Raw genomic sequence first — 21772 nt, 5'->3', positions numbered from 1 at the left:
TAATGAGACATTTGTATTTAACATTTTCTTATGTCGAAGTTTATTTTTTCGTCATCGAATTTTGAAATTAATCCTTTTCAGCTACATACGTGCCCTAAAATAAAAGCTGGTAATTTCAGTTAATTTCTGTACTAATATTTCTTACGGACTGCAGTTCTCCATGTTATAATAGGAGAAGAAAATTTTTAATGGTGCACTAATTAAATTTTAAAAACAATTTTTAATTTTTAATAAATCTGAGAAAGTATTTTAAGGTATGATTTTTTAGGTAGTTATACTTGCGGGTTACAGATATTGCCAGCGAGAAATGCCAACCATTGAAACAACTAATTTTTTTTTTAAATGTCCTTTTTTTCAGGAATAAAAATAGAGATAAAAAGGCTAAAATAAAAAGAAAAGAAATTTTGAAAATAAATTAAGTTTTATAAAATTGAATGAATGCAAAGAAATGTTTTCGCCATTTAATACTTAAATTATTTTTCTTTTGTAGGGGATCCTCACCAGTTACAGTAATGGAAGAAGATCAACCTTCTGCATCTACAGGGTAAAATCTGTTTGATAGCATGTTCATCTCTATTAAAAAAACATTTACTTGCTGCAATTTCATTTTTCTTATATCAGAATTTAATTTTCGCACTATACGTATGTTTCTTTTTACAGAAAGGCAATATTATTACTTTTCCTGATGAGGAAATTTTTGAGAAAATTGAATTCAGTTTCGAAGAAACATTTATATAAACATTAAAATTAAGCAATGCGCTTTATATTTCCAGACTTTTGAAACATTCTTTGTTCGCTGTTATGTCTGACATGTAAATTTACAAGAAGATGAATTTAAGATTGTGTGGCTTAGGTTAAAAATTACAAAGGTCATCTTGGAATATGCAATCTTCTGTTTCCTAATTTTAGATAATATCATAATTAAACAACTAAGCTAATCGACGTGCCAGTATTTGTATGTTTAATATGATTCTGAGTATTTTTGTTTTTGATACCCTAAGATAAGGCACAAAAATTATTGTCGGCAGTCTGGAAAACGAACGTAGATTCCTGAAGTTCGAAGGTACAATGAAATTTTTTTTGCATTAATACAATTGTTAAATCGACGTTCTTGTGGGTTGGAAGTAATGAGGAAGGCAAAGAAGTCATGTAAATGCAAATAATAAGAGATGACCCGTGAAAATATTGAAAAGATTAATTTCTGATCATAATTTTTGAAATAGTACTATTTCTATAAAAAATAAATTTTTTTCGAAGTATAGAATATGCTAAATTTAGATTTTATGACTTAGCTCCGTATTTTTTTTTTCTTTTTTCGTGGAAGTAATGTTGCATAGACTGACGAATCATAAGATCCGGTTTTATCAGCAGAAAAGTAAAAATTGTTTTCTAGCCTGTTTATCTTAATTAAAGAGAAGTAAATGCAAATGAAAACAGATATCTCATGAAGAAATTTAAATTATTAATTTCTTAACATAATTTTAGAAACAGTACTATTTTCTTAAAAAGTTAATTATTTTGGAAATAGAGACTATGCTAAAAATTGGTTTTAACACTTATCTCTGTATTATTTTTTTTTTTACGTAGAACAACTGTCGTAGCGACCGAATACTCGGAAGATCATGTTTCATCAACAGAGAGGTAAAAATTTTTTTCTAGCATGTTATATCAATATAGTAATAATGAGACATTTGTATTTAACATTTTTATATGTCGAAGTTTATTTTTTCATAAAATGTAAGTGGCTTCCTAATTTGAAGCAGTCGTAATCGAATTTTGAGATTAATTCTTTTCAGCTTTATACGTGCTCTATAATAAATTTTGATAATTTCACTTAATTTCGTCATAAGAATTCTTAAGGGCTGTAATTCTCCATGTTATAATAGGAGAAGAAAATTTTTAATGTTACATTAATTAATTTTCAATTAATCATTTTATAAACTGAAAATTATGATTCGTTTGAGAGAGTATTTCTTAATGCATTAAAGATTTATTTAAAATTTTAATGCGTATTTTTGTGTTTCCTAAGAAAATAAAATATGTTACTCCCAAAATTCCTAAAATTGTAACTGTCCATTGTGATTGAAGTCGGCTATTATAAAGTGAAAATGTTCTTTAAAAAAACATATAAGATAAATACAGAAAATGAAAAGAGTAAAAATTGCATTAAATATAAGTTCTAAATTAAAAGTTCAGTGCTCAGAACACTAAAGGAGTTGAAATAGAAGGCTTGAAAATCTTGTTTTACAGTTAATAACTGGATATAATACATTCAAATAAATATATGAAGCAAGATATCTTTTTAAAAAAATCAAGAAATATCTCACCAATAAATAAACCACTAATCAAACAATGATTTCAAAAGATTAATTTTTAGAGTAATATTAAAATTGGTACAGGAAGACTTCTTTTCGTTTTTGAAAAATAATTTTGAATTTAGCAATGTTCCTTTCTTACTGGCATGCATGATATCTCACACGTTTTAAAGTTTATCTTGATCAGCGTAGTCATACTACGAGGTATCAATTTATACATTTAAAAAAAATGAGACTATTCTTTTGTCAGGTGAATGTTTAGGAGTAAATTAATTCTACAATAATTTATATTCAGTCGCAAAGCAACCGTTTCTTTCTTTAATCTTATTGACTCTCTTTCTAACGGAAATCTTCATTGTGAATTTATTTCTACCATAACCGTATTAAATCGTTTTGGACACTAATGCTTCGTCACTATAATGTATATCAAAAGTAACATAATTCCGATTGAACGTTTTTTTTTCATTAATTTATAATTAATTAGATGTTTTACCTAATATATCAATTTAAATTTTCAAGAGACCTTTTCTTCTTAGTCATGATACTTTTTAATGTTTTTGGGATTGAAACTGGTTAAGAAAATGTTTCATTTAGCTTATTAAATAAATTTAATTTTAAAAATGAATTAATTTGTTTAACTAATAACAAAGTAACAAATCAAGACATACCATTTAGTACAAAATAATTAACTGAAGCATCTAAGTTCAGATCTTACTGAAAAATTTGTCAGAATTTTTGCGAACACAGATTGATAAATGTGTGGGATGCATATTTCCCTTGGCCTTAGAAAGAGTTTGAGTACAGCTAAGAAAGATTTCTATGAACAAGTTTTTAAAGTTATATCTAATTAAATCTTTCAAGATCAAAGTTTTATGACTGAATATTTTTGTACATATTTGCCCCACGACGCATTGATATCTTTTTCTGTCGAAGATAAGCCTTGTAAGCATGCCTAATGCATACATAAATTGTAGTTGGCTGGGGGGATTAAACATTCGGTTTTCGCTGTTATGTGTGACATGTAAATTTACGGAAAAAAAGAATTTAGGAATGAGGGCCTTTGGTTTAAAATTAGAAAGGTCATCTAGGAGTATGCAATCTGCTGCTTTCTAATTTGAGAAAATATAATAATCCAACAACTAGGCGATTGGTTTTCGTATGTTTTCCATAGGAAGTATTGTATTTGGTCATCCAAAAATAAGGCACAAAATCTGCTTGTCCGCAGGCTGGAAAAAGAAAGTAGATTCCTGAAGTTCGGAGGGTCAATATTTTTTTTTGCTTGCATGCCCTTTTAAATCGACATTCTTGAGGGTAGGAGGTAATGAGGATGATAGAGAGATATCAGAATTTAATTTTTACAATGAGAGCATAATTCTTCTGAAATTTAAAAGGTTTTTAAAAATGGCTTTATCTTCAAAAGAAAGATTCTTTTTAAACATTCAATAAATCTGGGTACTTATTTTAAGGTATAATTTTTTAGGTAGTTATACTTGCAGGTAACAGATGTTGCAAGCGAGAAATGCCAACCATTGAAACCACTACATTTTTTCTGATTTTTAAAAAAATATCGTTTTATTTCAGGAATAAAAATAGAGAGAAAGAGGCTAAAATAAAAAGAAAAGAAATTTTCTAAATAAATTAAATTTTATAAAATTGAAGAAATGCAAAGAAATGTTTTCGACATTTAATGCTTAATTTTTTTTTCTTTTGTAGAGTATCCTCAACTGTTACCCTAATGGAAGAAGCTCAACCTTCTACATCGAAAGGGTATAATCTGTTTGATAGCATGTTCGTCTCTATTAAAAAAAATTTACTTGCCGCAATTTAATTTTTCTTATATCAGAATTTATTTTTTGCACTATACGTATGTTACTTTTTACAGAAAGACAATCTTATTACTTTTGCTGATGAGGAAATTTTTGAGAAAATTGAATTCAGTTTCGAAGAAACATTTATATAAACATTAAAATTAAGCAATGCGCTTTATATTTCCAGACTTTTGAAACATTCTTTGTTCGCTGTTATGTCTGACATGTAAATTTACAAGAAGATGAATTTAAGATTGTGTGCCTTAGGTTAAAAATTACAAAGGTCATCTTGGAATATGCAATCTTCTGTTTCCTAATTTTAGATAATATAATAATTAAACAACTAAGCTAATCCACGTTCCGGTATTCGAATATTTAATATGATTTTGAGGATTTTTATATTTGATCATCCTAAGATAAGGCACAAAAAATATTGTCGGTAGTCTGGAAAACGAACGTAAATTCCTGATGTTCGAAGGTACAATGAAATTTTTTTTGCATTAATACAATTGTTAAATCGACGTTCTTGAGGGTTGGAAGTAATGAGGAATGCAAAGAAGTCATGTAAATGCAAATAATAAGAGATGATCCGTGAAAATATTGAAAAGATTAATTTCTTATCATAATTTTGGAAATAGTACTTTCTTTTTTTTCTTTTTTGTTTTCTAGCCTGTTTATCTTAATTAAAGAGAAGTAAATGCAAATGAAATGAGATATCTCATAAAGAAATTTAAATTATTAATTTCTTAACATAATTTTAGAAACAGTACTATTTTCTTAAAAAGTTTATTATTTTGGAAATAGAGTCTATGCTAAAGTTTGGTTTTAACAATTATCTCTGTATTGCTTTTTTTTTTTTTTTTTTTTACGTAGAACAACTGTTGTAGCGGCCGAATACTCGGAAGATCATGTTTCATCAACAGAGAGGTAAATAAATTTTTCTAGCATGTTATATCAACATAGTAATAATGAGACATTTGTATTTAACATTTTCTTATGTAGAAGTTTATTGTTTCATAAAATGTAGGTGCATTCCTAATTTGAAGCAGTCGTAATCGAATTTAGAAATTAATTCTTTTCAGCTTTATACGTGCTCTAAAATAAATTTTGATAATTTCACTTAATTTTGTCATAAGAATTCTTAAGGGCTGTAATTCTCCATGTTATAATAGGAGAAGAAAATTTTTAATGTTACATTAATTAATTTTCAATTAAACATTTTATAAACTGAAAATTATGATTCGTTTGAGAGAGTATTTCTCAATGCATTAAAGATTTATTTAAAATGTTAATGCGTATTTTTGTGGTTCCTAAGAAAAGAAAATATGTTACTCCTAAAATTCCTAAAATTATAACTATCCATTATAATGGAAGTCAGCTATTATAAAACGAAGAGCTACTTCTTATGTAATAAGTATTTTATGAAAAAAAATATAAGATGAAAACAGAAAATGAAAAGAGTAAAAAGTACATTAGGAATAAGTAAATTAATTCTACAATAATATATATATATATATATATATAGTCGCAAAGCATGCCTCGTGCATACATAAATTGTAGATGGGTGAGGAGGAATTCAAACATTTTCTGATCGCGGTTATGTGTAGAATGTAAATTTAAACGAAATATAAATTGAAGAATGAGGGCCTTTGGTTTAAAATTACAAAGCCCATCTTGGAATATGCAATCTCCTGTTTTCTGATTTGAGATAATACAATAATCAAACACGGCTATTTGAAGTTCTGGTATTCGTATATTTAATATAATTCTGAGGATTTTTATTTTTCATCATCCAAAGATAAGGCATAAAAAATCCTTGTCAGAAGTATGGAAAACGAAGGTAGATTCCTGAAGTTCGGAAGAACAAAGAAATTTTTTTGCTTGGATGCCAAATTAAATCGACATTCCAGAGGCAATGAGGATGATGAGGATGAGATGTCAGAATTTAATTTTTACAATGATGCATATTCCTTCTTAAATTTAAAAGGTTTTTAAAAAAATAGTTTTCACTTGAAAAGAAAGATTCTTTTAAACAAAATAATCTGGGAACAATAAATCTCGGAACGTATTTTAAGATTCGATTTTTAGGTAGTTATACTTGTGGGTTTCAGATGTTGCCAGCGAGTAATGTCAAACATTGAAACAACTAAATTTTTCTGATTTTTTAAAAAATGGCATTTTATTTCAGTAAAAATAAAAATAGATAAAAAGGATTAAAATAAAAAGAAATGGAATTTTTAATTAAATTAAGTATTAGAAAATTGAATATATGCAAATGAATTTGTTTCGACATTTAATACTTAAATTATTTGTCTTTTGCAGTGGAACCTTTGAATATGCCAATACAGAAGAAGATCAACCTTTTACATCTATAGAGTAAAATCTATTTGATATCATGTTTATCTCTATTAAAAAAACGTTAACATGCCGCACTTTAATTTTTATTATATCAAAATTTAATTTTTTCACTATACGTATGTTACTTCATATACTAAGGCAGTCTTAAGCCTCTTCCAGATCAGGTATTTTTTGAGAAAATTTAATTGAATTTAGAAGAAACCTTTTTATAAACATTAAAATTAAACAATGCGCTTTATATTTCGAAACTTTTCGAGCATTCTTTGTTCGCTTCTATGTGTGACATGTAATTTTATGCAGAAGATGAATCTAAGAATGAAGACGTTTGGTTTAAAATTTCAAAGCCCATCTAGACTATGCAAACTGATGCATTTTAATTGGAGATAATCAAATAATCCAACAAGTAGGCTATTCGACTTGTCGGTATTCATAATTTTAATATGATTCCGAGTACTTTTATTTTTGATCATTCAAAGACAAGGAATAAAAGATCCTTATCGGCAGTCTGGAAAAGGGTGGTAGATTCCTGATGTCCGGGGTTAGAATGATTTTTTTTCTTTTCTTGGATGCCATTGTTAAATCGACATTCCTGAGAATTGGATATAATGTCGATGACAAAGAAGTGAAGTAAATACAATCGATAAGAGATATCTCATGAAAGAATTTAAAAGATTGTATTCTTAACATAATTTTTGAAATTGTACTATTTTCTTAAAAAATTAGTTTTTTTGGAAATACAGCCTACGCTAAAGTTTGGTTTTATCACTTAGCTCTGTATTTCTTTTTTTTTTTTTAAGTATAACAAGTGTTGTAGCGAACGAAGACTCAGAAGATCAGGTTTCATCAACAGAGATTTAAAAATTGTTTTCTAGCATGTTATATCAACGTAGTAATAATGAAACATTTGTGTTTAACATTTTCTTATGTCAAAGTTTATTTTTTCATAAAATGAAAGTGGCTTCCTAATTTGAAGCATTCGTCATAGAATTTTGAAATTTATTCTTTTCAGCTTTATACGTGCTCTAAAATATAAGTTGATAATTTCACTTAATTTTGAAATAATAATTCTTTAGGGCTGTAATTCTCCATGTTATAGTAGGAGAAGAAAATGTTTAATGGTACACTAATTAAATTTTAAAAACAATTTTTAATCAATCATTTTATAAATTGAAAATTATGATTCGTTTGAGAGAGTGTTTCTCATTGCATTGAAGATTTGTTTAAAATAATTATTAGTACATTTGTGCTTCCTAAGAAAAATGTTTTTCCTCCTAAAATTCCTAAAATTATAAGTATCCATTATAATTGAAGTCAGCTATTATAAAGTGAAGAGCTACTTCTTATGTAATAAGTATTTTATGAAGAAAAAAAAAATAAGATGAATACAGAAAAGGAAAAGAGTAAAAAGTACATTAAAAATAAGTAAATTAATTCTACAATAATATATCTATATATATATAGTCGCAAAGCATGCCTCGTGCATACATAAATTGTAGATGGGTGAGGAGGAATTCAAACATTTTCTGTTCGCGGTTATGTGTAGAATGTAAATTTAAACGAAATATGAATTGAAGAATGAGGGACTTTGGTTTAAAATTACAAAGCCCATCTTGGAATATGCAATCTCCTGTTTTCTGATTTGAGATAATACAATAATCAAACTCGGCTAATTGAAGTTCTGGTATTCGTATGTTTAATATAATTCTGAGAATTTTTATTTTTCATCATCCTAAGATAAACATAAAAAATACTTGTCAGAAGTATGTAAAACGAAGGTAGATTCCTGAAGTTCGGAGGAATAATGAAAATTTTTTGCCTGAATGCCAAGTTAAATCGAGGCAATGAGGATGATGAGGAAGAGATGTCAGAATTTAATTTTTACAATGATGCATATTCCTTCTTAAATTTAAAAGGTTTTCCAAAAAAAGGGTTTTAACTTGAAAAGAAAGATTCTTTTAAACAAAATAATCTGGGAACGTATTTTAGGATGCGATTTTTAGGTAGTTATACTTGTCGGTTTCAGATGTTGCCAGCGAGTAATGCCAAACATTGAAACAACTAAAGTTTTCTGATTTTTAAAAAATCGCATTTTATTTCAGTAAAAATAAAAATAGATAAAAAGGATTAAAATAAAAAGAAATGGAATTTTTAATTAAATTAAGTTTTAGAAAATTGAATATATGCAAAGACATTTATTTCGACATTTAATATTTAAATTATTTGTCTTTTGCAGTGGATCCACTGAATATGCCAATACAGAAGAAGATCAACCTTCTACATATATAGAGTAAAGTCTATTTGATATCAAGTTTATCTCTATTAAAAAAACATTAACATGCCGCACTTTAATTTTTATTATATCAGAATTTAATTTTTTCACTATACGTTTGTTATTTCTTATAGTAAGGCAGTCTTAAGCCTCTTCCAGATGAGGTATTTTTTGAGAAAATTTAATTGAATTTAGAAGAAACCTTTTTATAAACATTAAAATTAAACAATCCGCTTTATATTTCGAGACTTTTCAAATATTCTTTGTTCGCTACTATGTGTGACATGTAATCTTATGCAGAAGATGAATCTAAGAATGAAGACATTTGGTTTAAAATTTGAAAGCCCATCTAGACTATGCAAACTGATGCATTTTAATTGGAGATAATCAAATAATCCAACAAGTAGGCTATTCGACTTGTCGGTATTCATAATTTTAATATGATTCCGAGTACTTTTATTTTTGATCATTCAAAGACAAGGAATAAAAGATCCTTATCGGCAGTCTGGAAAAGGGTGGTAGATTCCTGATGTCAGGTGTTAGAATGAGTTTTTTTCTTTTCTTGGATGCCATTGTTAAATCGACATTCCTGAGAATTGGATATAATGTGGATGACAAAGAAGTGAAATAAATACAATCGATAAGAGATATTTCATGAAAGTATTTAAAAGATTGTGTTCTTAACATAATTTTTAAAATTGTACTATTTTCTTAAAAAATTAATTTTTTTGGAAATACAGCCTACGCTAAAGTTTGGTTTTATCACTTAGCTCTGTATTTTTTTTTTTTTTAAGTAGAACAAGTGTTGTAGCGAACGAAGACTCAGAAGATCACGTTTCATCAGCAGAGATTTAAAAATTGTTTTTTAGCATGTTATATCAACGTAGTAATAATGAAACATTTGTGTTTAACATTTTCATATGTCGAAGTTTATTTTTTCATAAAATGATAGTGGCTTCCTAATTTGAAGCAGTCGTCATCGAATTTTGAAATTAATGATTCTCTAAAATAAATTTTCATAATTTCACTTAATTTTGTCATAAGAATTCTTAAGGGTTGTAATTCTCCAGGTTATAATAGGAGAAGAAAATTTTTAATGGTACACTAATTAATTTTCAATTAAACATTTTATAAACTGAAAATTATGATTCCTTTGAGAGAGTATTTCTCAATGCATTAAAGATTTATTTAAAATGTTAATGCGTATTTTTGTGTTTCCTAAGAAAATAAAATATGTTACTACTAAAATTCCTAAAATTATAACTATCCATTATAATTGAAGTCAGCTATTATAAAGTGAAGAGCTACTTCTTATGTAATAAGTATTTTATGAAAAAAAAATATATATAAGATGAATACAGAAAATGAAAAGAGTAAAAAGTACATTAAAAATAAGTAAATTAATTCTACAATAATATATATATATATATAGTCGCAAAGCATGCCTCGTGCATACATAAATTGTTGATGGGTGAGGAGGAATTCAAACATTTTCTATTCGTGGTTATGTGTAGAATGTAAATTTAAACGAAATATGAATTTAAGAATGAGGGCCTTTGGTTTAAAATTACAAAGCCCATCTTGGAATATGCAATCTCCTGTTTTCTGATTTGAGATAATACAATAATCAAACTAGGCTATTTGAAGTTCTGGTATTCGTATGTTTAATATAATTCTGAGAATTTTTATTTTTCATCATCCAAAGATAAGTCATAAAAATTCCATGTCAGAAGTATTGAAAACGAAGGTAGCTTCCTGAAGTTCGGAGGAACAATGAAAATTTTTTGCCTGGATGCCAAGTTAAATCGAGGCAATGAGGATGATGAGGAAGAGATGTCAGAATTTAATTTTTACAATGATGCATATTCCTTCCTAAATTTAAAAGGTTTTCCAAAAAAGGGTTTTAACTTGAAAAGAAAGATTCTTTTAAACAAAATAATCTAGGAACGTATTTTATTATGCGATTTTTAGGTAGTTATACTTGTCGGTTTCAGATGTTGCCAGCAAGTAATGTCAAACATTGAAACAACTAAATTTTTCTGATTTTTAAAAAATCGCATTTTATTTCAGTAAAAATAAAAATAGATCAAAAGGATTAAAATAAAAAGAAATGGAATTTTTAATTAAATTAAGTTTTTGAAAATTGAATATATGCAAAGACATTTGTTTCGACATTAATACTTAAATTATTTGTCTTTTGCAGTGGATCCTCTGAATATGCCAATACAGAAGAAGATCAACCTTATACATATATAGAGTAAAGTCTATTTGATATCAAGTTTATCTCTATTACAAAAACGTTAACATGCCGCACTTTAATTTTTATTAAATATTTTATTTTTAATGGTACACTAATTAAATTTTAAAAACAATTTTCAATTAAACATTTTATAAACAGAAAATTATGATTCGTTTCAATGAGTATTTCCCAATGCAATGAAGATTTATTTGAAATGTTTAAGCGTATATTTGTGTTTCCTAAGAAAAAAAAAATATGTTACTCCTAAAATTCCTAAAATTGTAACTGTCCATTGTGACGGAAATCAGCTATTATAAAGTGAAAATGTACTTTTTATAAAAAAAAACATATATTATGAATACAGAAAAATGAAAAGAGTAAAAAGTACATTAAATTAAGTTCTAAATTGGAAGTTCAGTGCTATATACAAGGCTTGAAAATCTTGTCTTACAGTTTATAGCTGGATATAAAATTTGCTAATAAATATATGAAGCAAGATATCTTTTTAAAATATCACGGAATATCTCACCAATAAATAAGTCACTCATCAAACAATGATTTAAGAAGATTAATTTTTAGAGTAATATTAAAATTGGTACAGGAAGACTTCTTTTCGCTTTCGAAAAATATTTTTTTATTTAGCAATGTTCCTTTCTTACTGGCATCCATGATATCTCAAACATTTTAAAGCTGGTCAGCGTAGTCATACTACGAGGTAACAATTTATACATTTTTAAAAAAATGAGACTATTCTTTTATATGGTGAATATTTAGGTGTAAATTAATTCTGCAATAATTTATATTCAGCCGCAAAGCAACATTTTCTTTCTTTAGTCTTATTGATTCTCTTTCTAACGGAAATCTTCATTGTGAATTTATTGCTCCCATCACTGTATTAAATCGTTTTGGACACTAATGTTTCGTAACTATAATGTATTTCAAAAGTAACATATTTCCGATTGAACATATTGTTTTCATTAATTTATAATTAATAAGATGTTTCATCCAATATATCACTTTAAACTTTCAAAGGAACGTTTTTTCCTAGTCATGATACTTTTTAATGTTTTTGGGATTGAGACAGGTTAAGAAAATGTTTCATTTAGCTTCTTAAATAAATTTAATTTTAAAAATGAATTAATTTGTTTAACTAATAACAAAGTAACAAATCAAGACATACCATTTAGTACAAAATAATTAACTGAAGCATCTAAGTTCAGATCTTACTGAAAAATTTGTCAGAATTTTTGAGAACACAGATTGATAAATGTGTGGGATGCATATTTCCCTTGGCCTTAGAAAGAGTTTGAGTACAGCTAAGAAATATTTCTATGAACAAGTTTTTAAAGTTATATCTAATTAAATCTTTCAAGATCAAAGTTTTATGACTGAATATTTTTGTACATATTTGCCCCACGACGCATTGATATCTTTTTCTGTCGAAGATCAGCCTTGTAAGCGTGCAATGCATACATAAATTTTTGGTGGCTTAGGGAAATTCAAATATTCTTTATTCGATGTTATGTGTGACATGTAAATTTACTCAGAAGATGAATTTAAGAATGAGGGCCTTTTGTTTAATTTTACAAAGTCCATCTTGGAATATGCAATCTGCTGCTTTCTAATTTGAGAAAATATAATAATCAAAGAAGCAGGCTATTCGACGTGCCGGTATTCGTATGTTTAATATGATTCTGAGAATTTTTGTCTTTCATCATTCAAAGCTAAATCATAAAAAATGCTTGTCTTCAATCTATAAAACGAAGGTAGATTCCTAAAGCTCAGAGGTAGAATGAAATTCTTTTGCCTGGGTGCCATTGGTAAATAGACAGTCCTAAGGGTTGGAGGTAATGAGCATGATAAAGAAGACATGTCAGAATTTATTTTTATAATGAAGCATAATCCTTCTTAAATTTAAGAGGTTTTTTAAAAAAATGGCTTGAACTTGAAAAGAAAGATTCTTTTTAAATACTGAAATAAATCTGGGTTTTAAGTTTTGATTTTTTAGGTAGTTTTACTTGTGGGTTACAGATGTTGCCAGCTAGAAATGTCAAATATTGAAACAATAGAATTTTTCTGGATTTTAAAAAACGGCATTGTATTTCAGGAATAAAAATAAAGTAAACAGGTTAAAATAAAAAGAAAAGAAATTTTTTAATTTAATTAAGTTTCAGAAAATTGAATAAATGCAAAGAAATTTGTTTCAATTTTTAATACTTAAATTATTTTTCTTTTGTAGAGAAACCTCAAATAATTATATGATGGAAGAAGATCAACCTTCTACATCTACAGGGTAAAATCTTTTTGATAGCATATTTATTTTAATCAGAAAAAACTTTTCATTTTCTTCGCATTTTAATTTTTCTTATATCAGAATTTAATTTTTTCACAATACATATGTTACTCCTTTCATTTAGGCAGTCGTAAGCGGCTTCCAGGTGTGGTAATTTTTGTGAAAATTGAATTCAATTTAGAAGAAACATTCTTCATAAATATTAAAATAAAAAGATGTATTTTATATTTCGAGATTTTCAAACATTCTTTTTTCGCTGTTCTGTGTGACATGTAATCTTACACAGAAGATGAATTTAAGAATGAGGGCCTTAGGTTTAAAATTACAAGGGCCATCTTGGAATAGGCAATCTGCTGCTGTCTAATTTGATATAATATAATAATTAAACAACTAAGATATTCGACGTGTCGGTATTCGTATGTTTAATATGATTCTTAATATTTTTTTGTTTTTGATCATCCGAAGAAAACGCATCAAAAAACCTTTTCTTGAGTTTGTGAAATGATCGTAGATTCCTGAAGTTCGGAGGTACAATGAAAGTTTTTTGGCCTGAATGCCATTATTATATCGACATTCTTGAGGGTTGGATGTAATGAGGATGGCAAAGAAGTGAAGTAAATGCAAATGATAAGAGATGCCCCGTGAAAATACTGAAAAGATTAATTTCTTAACATAATTTTTGAAACAGTACAATTTTCTAGAAAAAATAAAAAATTTTTTAAGTAGTGCCTATGCTAAATTTTGTTTTTACTACTTAGCTCAGTATTTTTTTTTTTTTTCTTTTTCCGTAGAATTAATGTTGCAGCTACCTACGACTCAGAATGTGAGATTTTACCAGAAGAAAGGTGAAAACTGTTTTCTAGCTTGTTTATCTTAAATCAATGTAGTAATAATGAGACAATAGTATTTAATTTCTTCTTATGTCAAAGTTTATTTTTTTCATAAAATGAAAGTGGCTTCGTTATTTGAAGCATAGTAACCATATTCTGAAATTAATTCTTTTCAGCCTTATACGTGCTCTAAAATAAAAGCTAATAATTTCTGTTAATTACAAGAGCTGTAATTATCCATGTTATAATAGAAGAAATATTTTAATTGTACACTAATTTAATTATTATAACAATTTAAATTAAATATTTGTTAACCTTTTTTTACAAATTCTGATTTGTTTGAGAGAGCGATTTCTCATTGCATTGAAGATTTGTTTAAAATCTATATGTGTATATTTCTGTGTCCTTAGAAATTAAAATTTTTTTTAATTAATTACTAAGATTAAATTTCTGAAGACATCTTATATAAAAAGAATTTTTTTTAATTAATCAGCTTTTCAACAGATATTAATTGAAAAATAAAGTGAATACAATTACAAGTTAAATAAAATGAAAATAAGTTCTAATCTAGCAGCCTAGTGCTCGCAATACCAAGCGAGACGACATTTGGAATCCTTGTTTTATGGTGATTAGTCGACAATGATTTTTCAATTAAATATATAAACAAAATTTCTTTTTATAGAATTAAAAAAAAGACATTGCCATTGAAAAAATTTTAATAAGTTGTAATAATGATTTCATTTTTTAAAATATTATATAAGACGATAAAGGAACTATGATTTCGCTTAAGGATATTATGGAATGCAGCAATTTCTTCTTTTTTTTAGAACATATGAAACTCCGGAAAACTCGGAATCTGCAAATGCTCCAATTGCAGGGTAAATTTTTTTTTATTTTGATGAATAAATGCATAAACGAACTATTCTTTCTTTTGATGATGCATGAAATGATTTTTTTTTTCTTTTTTTTTTTTTTTTATAATCAGAGAGGAAGTCCTTGTTGACCCCGTCGAAGAGATGCTCCTATCCGTGGTGACTGATACAGTTGATCCGGAAAGGTAAATCTCTTTCTTTAGGTTATTAGTGAAGGAAATAGTGTACTACCCGATGATAGCCATTTCGTAATTGTCCACAGTATTCATGCTGCGTTTGTTGAAAACCCGATCAATCAATATACCCGGTCATTGAGGTAGGATAATGATGATTCATTTAAAGTTATGAGGATTGTGGATTTTCAAATACGGGAAAAAAATGACCAAAATGTGTAATTTCTTTTGAGGGATTCAGCACCAAAATATATGCTTAAATGTAATTTAAATGGAACTATTAAACACACTGTTAAATAATGTAAACATAGAGCAATTCAGACGGATAAATTATACATTCGATGCTTTTCCTCAAAACGAAACTATTATTGACTATAAATAATTTGTGACGAATTTACATAAATATTTATAAAAAATTGCAATAAAAAATACCAAATGCCAAAATATGACATTTCTTTTTAAAGTCTCATCTCAAAAGTAAATGTTTATATGAATACTGAATGGGATATGAGGAGTGTGGATTTTCAAATACGAGAAAAAAATGACCAAAATGTGTAATTTATTTTGAGGGATTCAGCACCAAAATATATGCTTAAATGCAATTTAAATGGAACTATTAAACACATTGTTAAATAAAGGGAACATAGAGCAATTCAGACGGATAAATTATACATTCGATGCTTTTTCTCAAAACTGACTATAAATAATTTTTGACAAATTTACATAAATATTTATAAAAAATTGCAATAAAAAATACGAAATGCCAAAATATGATATTTCTTTTTAAAGTCTCATCTCAAAAGTAAATGTTTATATGAATACTGAATGGGACGGGAATATTGAAATGAATATTAAAATGGTTATTGAGTGGGTTCAGAGGGACTAAGTATATCTTTAATTCTTTTTCTCAAAACGAAGTTATTACGATTTAAAAATCTGTGAAATGTTCCTGCTAAATTAATTTTTGAAGAAATTTCATAAAAATCACAAAAAATTATAATAAATATTGAAATAAAACTAAGTACGCATTTCGTATTTTGAATTATTTTGGATAGTTAAATTTGTATGCTGCAAAGTTTTCAATGAATCTTTTCAAATAAAAGAAAAATTGAATTTCTTTTGCTTAAAAAATATTTTACTCCAGGAAAAATAAAGGTAAAAAAAACTAAAATAAAATGAAAATTTATTAGTTTTTTGGGATGTAAAATTGAAATTGTATCTATAAAAAAAAGTAAAAGATGAAAATTATTCCTTAGAGATATTAATTTTTTTTTTAAATTACTATTTTTAATGTTTTCATAGCATATTATTAATCCGGAATTGGATTAAAATATACACTATGTCCAAGATTCACAGGGCGTATGGCAGATGGAATGTTTTGGCAATATATTTGTGTTTTGTTCTTTGAACTGAAACCTTTCACATTACTAATACAAAAACGACAATGGTCACGATGATTTTTTTTTTATTATTATTCTTTCGAAATAATTGGAACCCGAAACCGAAAATATTATTATTTTTTTACCTTCAATCCATTGCCTTCATTATTCTAACAACAAAATTAGTATGGAGCCCAAAACTTGTCTTTATCATTAAATGTCATGCTGAAATTAACGTAATCGATATTTTTTTTTTTTTAAATCTGAATTTTTTTTTTGTTTTGTTTTGTTTTGTTTTTTCACTGTAGTTACATCAAATATAACAAAAAATTCGATTAATTATTATATCCCTTGGAAGCAACTAATCACTAATGGAACAAAAAAAAAGAAAGAAAATTGTAATTAACAATAGCTTACATGTCTATATACAGCGCAGAGCACACAAAGACACTGACTGAGGAGTAGTGTTAAGGTTAATGAAAAGGGGCGTCAGAGACAAGCACAAGGATAAGATGTATCCGGTTTCAAATAATTTCATCTGTCTTCAATATTGTGTTTAATGAAGAAGTTACGGAAGGGGAAAATTTTGTATTGAAATTTGTTCTTATTAAGTAGCTTAATCCATCAGTTTACTGTTTCAAGTCTAAAAATATGCTTATCAAACTAATATAAATAATACTTTTTTGATCGAAAATAGACTAAATTCGTAAAAAAATGATTAAAAATGAAAAAAAAAAATGAATGAAAAAACGAAATTTCGTAAAAAATTTCGTGCTTTGTGATATGATTGTATGTGATGGAATTTCTTCATTGATTTTCAAATAATCAGCTCGGAATAACAAATAAATAATCCAAAAATATTGTTAACGCAAATTTGCTATATTAAAAAATTATTTGGATCTTTCGGTTCATTCTTTATATCTATATATGTGCGCTTAATATAATATTTATAAGTAAGCAAATCATGTAAATCATATCAATACCATAAATGCTATTTAACACTTTAAAACGAAATAGAAATCTTAAGTGAGAATTCTTTGACTTAGACTGCCTAAAGATTAACAAAATTTGTAAAGAAAACGTATATGGGAGAACGTATATTTAAAACACTTTAGTAACAGCTTAATGCATTTTTATGAAATTTAAAATACATTATTAGAAACTGCTTATTAAATGGTAGACCAGAAATTAAGAAAAATGTGGATGTAGTTTTGAATTGCAATCAAATTTAAACGCCACGAACAAGAAAAAAAAGTACGCTTTCGAAATAAATTTATTTAAAATGTAGAATGTTCCTGACATATGAAAGAAATGAATGATTGATGTCAGAGTTTCTTGGTACAGACTAGAAATAAATAAGTTTCTAGTCTGTAGATTTCTATTCAGGAGTAGATTTCTATTCAGTTACCATTCTCCGCATGGAATTATATTTATTTAAAGAATTAGCTTTTAATTTAAAAAAAAGACTTTAAAGAAGGAAAAATTGAATTTTTTTTAATTGTTCAATTTAAAATATCGAAGAGAATAAACACTACTTTTTCTTATTAAGGATTTTAAGCAAAGAATGCGGCTGAATTATGAAATGAGTGACTAAAAGAAGGCGAGACAATTTTGGAGCAAGATTGTGACGCGAAGCTGAGAGAATGGATTTCGGTTCAGATGCCTTTCGTAGCATGGGATTAAGCTCCGCAGTTCCGGTTTTATACCAGCTTGAACTTTACAATATTGTGCTTTCAAAATGGGAAGTTAAATAAAAAATCGAATAAACAACAAATGCTAATTTTGAATCAAATCCGAGTCATTTTATTAATAGACACATATACATAATTTCAAAGAGCTGATAAAAGAGTTTTATAAAAATTGTACTTTCATCAGGGTAATATAAGGTATAATATTCTACATAAATTATTATTTTTTGAGAATAAAATTTGTATTACCTTAATTGGAACTTTATATTACCTTAAATAATTCCTTAAAGTAAAATAAGCCTTAATAATCCGGTAGCACCACACTCATGGAAACAAAATTGAATCTAATAAATGGGTTACTGGTAATAAAATTCATAGAATATTAAAATAACATAACATCTACAAGATAGCCCTAGTGTTGCTTTACAACGGGACGTTAATATAACTAAACTAAAATAAACCAAAGCAAGAATACAGACACTTACAAGATTTTAGAATTCTGACTCACCAAGAAATGAGTGAAAATTTGATTACAAAATTTCACTTTCGCATATATGAAATAAATTAAGATAAATAAAAGAGTGCAGGATGTTTTGAAGTACCCAGTTATCTTTTATATGAGACCTTTAATTTTTATTTATTCAATTATTTTGCAGTATCCCAGATCCAGAGCCAGAAGAAGAGCCGGTCCTTATTGATTTAACCGAATCAGATTAACTATATAGTTATTATTAAGTGTGCAGTTGTAGCCACACATTTAGTTGTAGTAATGTAGCAACTGTAGTTACTGTATTTGTAATAATCATGCATCTATGGATAAATAAATTGTAAAATGATGGATGTTTGGAATCTTTTCTGCTATCTTTTTATAGTACATGAAATAAGTCTAGGACACACGATACAAATACATGAGAAAATAAATCAAAAATATTACATAGTATGTGTGATAAATTCAGATTTGGCTGTTATGTATGAGATTCAATCTCAATCTTTTAACAGAAGAAAAAAAAATGTAGTCAATGAATACCTGATTCATGATTATAAATCTTCAATGTCATTTTTATATATAGTTTGAGAACAACATTAAATTATGAAACGATAAGCTTTTTAAACCTGAATAAATTGATAAAGAAATATTTTTTTCATTAGTTTATGAATTTGTTTCTTAAAAATTGTTTAAAAATTCAAAAACAATGTATTAATTGAATCTACGAGTCCCGAATGTATTAATTGAATCTCGTATGTAAACAATAGAAGGATACAACATTTTTTAGAATGGTGTCATCTAAAATACCAAATTTGTAAAAAATAAAGGGAAACCATTCATATTTTTAGTTTATAATTTAAATTTAAAATTTCAAAAAAGATTGCGTCTTTATAAAAAATATCTATTGATGTTAAAAATACATTTCTTTTCACCAAGATCTTTCTCGCGTTGTATATTTCCAGTAGAATTCTTATCGAATTAACTGAGTAACAATTATCTTTACTTCAAATTAGAGAATCTGAGAATACAGAAATTTTATAAAATACTGCAGAAAAAGATTTAATGATATTTAGATGCTCTGGATTATTAGTTAAAAAAAATGTTCAATTTTGAAGATGCAAGAGTATTCTAATTTGAAGCTATTGTTAATGGATCTTTCCATTCCATCAGTGATCAGATCAGGAGCATAAAATATAGTCATTAACCTGTTTTCAAATTCCTATTCAAAGACAAAGAGTGGAAAAATTATTTAATCACATATTTAGAGTGAATTTGTGTCTCATTCACTTCTCATCTTCGAATTAATTAAAAATCCCAAGTGACCCTCCTTAACCATAATTACGTCATACACTCGATGGGAAGTGATTATACCTCGTTAAATAATATTGTTACATTAATTTATATACATAAAGAAACATTTCTAATTCGAATTCCGTTTTGACTATGGGTATTTAATAATTTTGATGATCCCATTTTCTTCATCTTGTTCCATTTCAGTTTGAAATTTTTTTTTTAACGGAATGTTAATCCTAACTCAAAATAACTGCTCGATAAATGGCAAAAAAGTCGTGAACATAAAACCAAGCACAAATAACATATGTACATGGTATTGCAAAAGCAACATATGCTTTATTTAGAGGCCTCTATACCGGTGTAGTAGAAACCCGCAGTACAGGTGATTTCCAGGGAAAAAATTTTTATGATCAAAACATACTTTTTCAAGCAGCGAAGTAGTAATTATTTTCAGGTGGCACTTACAGAAACCGTAAAAATCATGAGCCATTATGCATCATGATGACAACAAAATTTTAGCATTAGCGTTCGGCAGGATATTGGTAGGCTCACAACTGCTGTTAAAATGTTCGACAAACGAACTATATGAATAAAATTGACTCGTCATGGTTTTCAAGGCAGACGTTTTTGGTGTCCGTTTTCATCCTGGACCAGGGTCAAAGCGGCAATAACAGCCTCGTAGCGGGAACCATAGTATTCCACTGATTCCAGAAATCCCAGTGACACCTACGAAAGAAAGGGAGGATCCTGGGACCACCCCCTTGACTAGATTACCCACAATTCATAGAGCCGTTCTAGTGCCAAAGGAGGAGGGAAGGGAACAAAGACTGCCACAAGCGTCAGGGCTGTCAGTGGCCTTCTAGTTTATGATATTGTGATGTGCTGATGGACACTTGCCACCCTCTTTCGGAAGCAGTGAATTCGCGCTTGGCCGCCGTCCCACGACCAGAGGAACTTCACAGATGTGGTCATAAAACTGTCACCCTTCCTTCGTGGTGCCACCCCCGCCTGTGGCAGCGAACCCACGACCGGAGAAATCTTCAGACGGCACGCGTTCCCCTTTCGACCGCTCAAAACCCTCAGTTTCTTTGACCCCCTCCCCCCCATAGCCCAAACAAATTTTCCGGCTCTTTGATGTTTATCCATCTACCGACATTTTGCGGGAAGCTACAGGCGTACCACGGGCGACGGGGGAGTGTGGTCCCCCAGTGGGCCGAATGTCAGATTTATGACCAAATCCATGAGGTGGCAGGTCGTTGGACCGCCGCTAGTTTCCTTCCTTTCTTTTTTTTCCCCCTCTTGTTTCTGTGCGGATGCAACATCCCGTTCGGTGTTTTGGGAATCACCGGTTCTTGTGGAAAGCCGTCTCAACTTTGTATGCCTGACCTTCAAGTAAATTATTTTCTAGCAAATTTTTATTATTCTTCATTGCACTTCCTGTAGCTTTTTGCTATTAACCCTCCCGATTCCAGCGGGGCGGTTTGAGAATTTACCCTATAACATCCACGTAGGTCGGTTTGGGGCGGCTGCTAGCCGTTTTAGGGGAGATGGGTATTAAAAGCAGCTACTCTACTGAACACTGCAGGAGGTCCTCGTTATCTTCGACAATCGCGGCTTTTTCACAGTAGTTTCCCCTGCGCCTTAGGGCGGTAGGGGTTGAGGAGGAATTCACTAAATAGGTTGTTGGCGTATATTTTGTATTTTGAAAGGGTTTTAGTTTCTATTTTCACGTGTTGTTAGCTCAAAATTGGAAAGATTTTATGGCCAT

General features: G+C 28.2%; 1 protein-coding gene across 15 annotated transcripts in view; it reads left to right on the top strand.

The window, feature by feature from the left end:
* Nucleotides 1-19057, top strand: part of LOC129960843 (uncharacterized) — an 83001-nt gene extending 63944 nt beyond the window's left edge. For 13 of the 15 annotated variants that reach the window (XM_056074522.1, XM_056074523.1, XM_056074521.1 and 10 more), the window contains 12 exons: nucleotides 491-544; nucleotides 1588-1641; nucleotides 4029-4082; nucleotides 4997-5050; nucleotides 6446-6499; nucleotides 8715-8768; nucleotides 10954-11007; nucleotides 13229-13282; nucleotides 14074-14127; nucleotides 14940-14990; nucleotides 15098-15169; nucleotides 18881-19057. In XM_056074522.1, the coding sequence (XP_055930497.1) occupies nucleotides 491-544; nucleotides 1588-1641; nucleotides 4029-4082; nucleotides 4997-5050; nucleotides 6446-6499; nucleotides 8715-8768; nucleotides 10954-11007; nucleotides 13229-13282; nucleotides 14074-14127; nucleotides 14940-14990; nucleotides 15098-15169; nucleotides 18881-18941 (670 nt within the window). In that variant the 3' untranslated portion in view covers nucleotides 18942-19057. The remainder of the gene's footprint in view (nucleotides 1-490; nucleotides 545-1587; nucleotides 1642-4028; nucleotides 4083-4996; nucleotides 5051-6445; nucleotides 6500-8714; nucleotides 8769-10953; nucleotides 11008-13228; nucleotides 13283-14073; nucleotides 14128-14939; nucleotides 14991-15097; nucleotides 15170-18880) is intronic. The other 2 variants (XM_056074533.1, XM_056074532.1) reach the window with 1 other exon arrangement.
* The last annotated feature ends 2715 nt before the right edge of the window (nucleotides 19058-21772 follow it).

This window comes from Argiope bruennichi, chromosome X2, assembly GCF_947563725.1.
Source record: "Argiope bruennichi chromosome X2, qqArgBrue1.1, whole genome shotgun sequence".
Classification (NCBI taxonomy): Eukaryota; Metazoa; Arthropoda; class Arachnida; order Araneae; family Araneidae; genus Argiope; species Argiope bruennichi.
The sequence above is the reverse complement of the archived record's forward strand: the minus strand, read 5'-3'. Positions and strand labels throughout refer to the sequence as shown.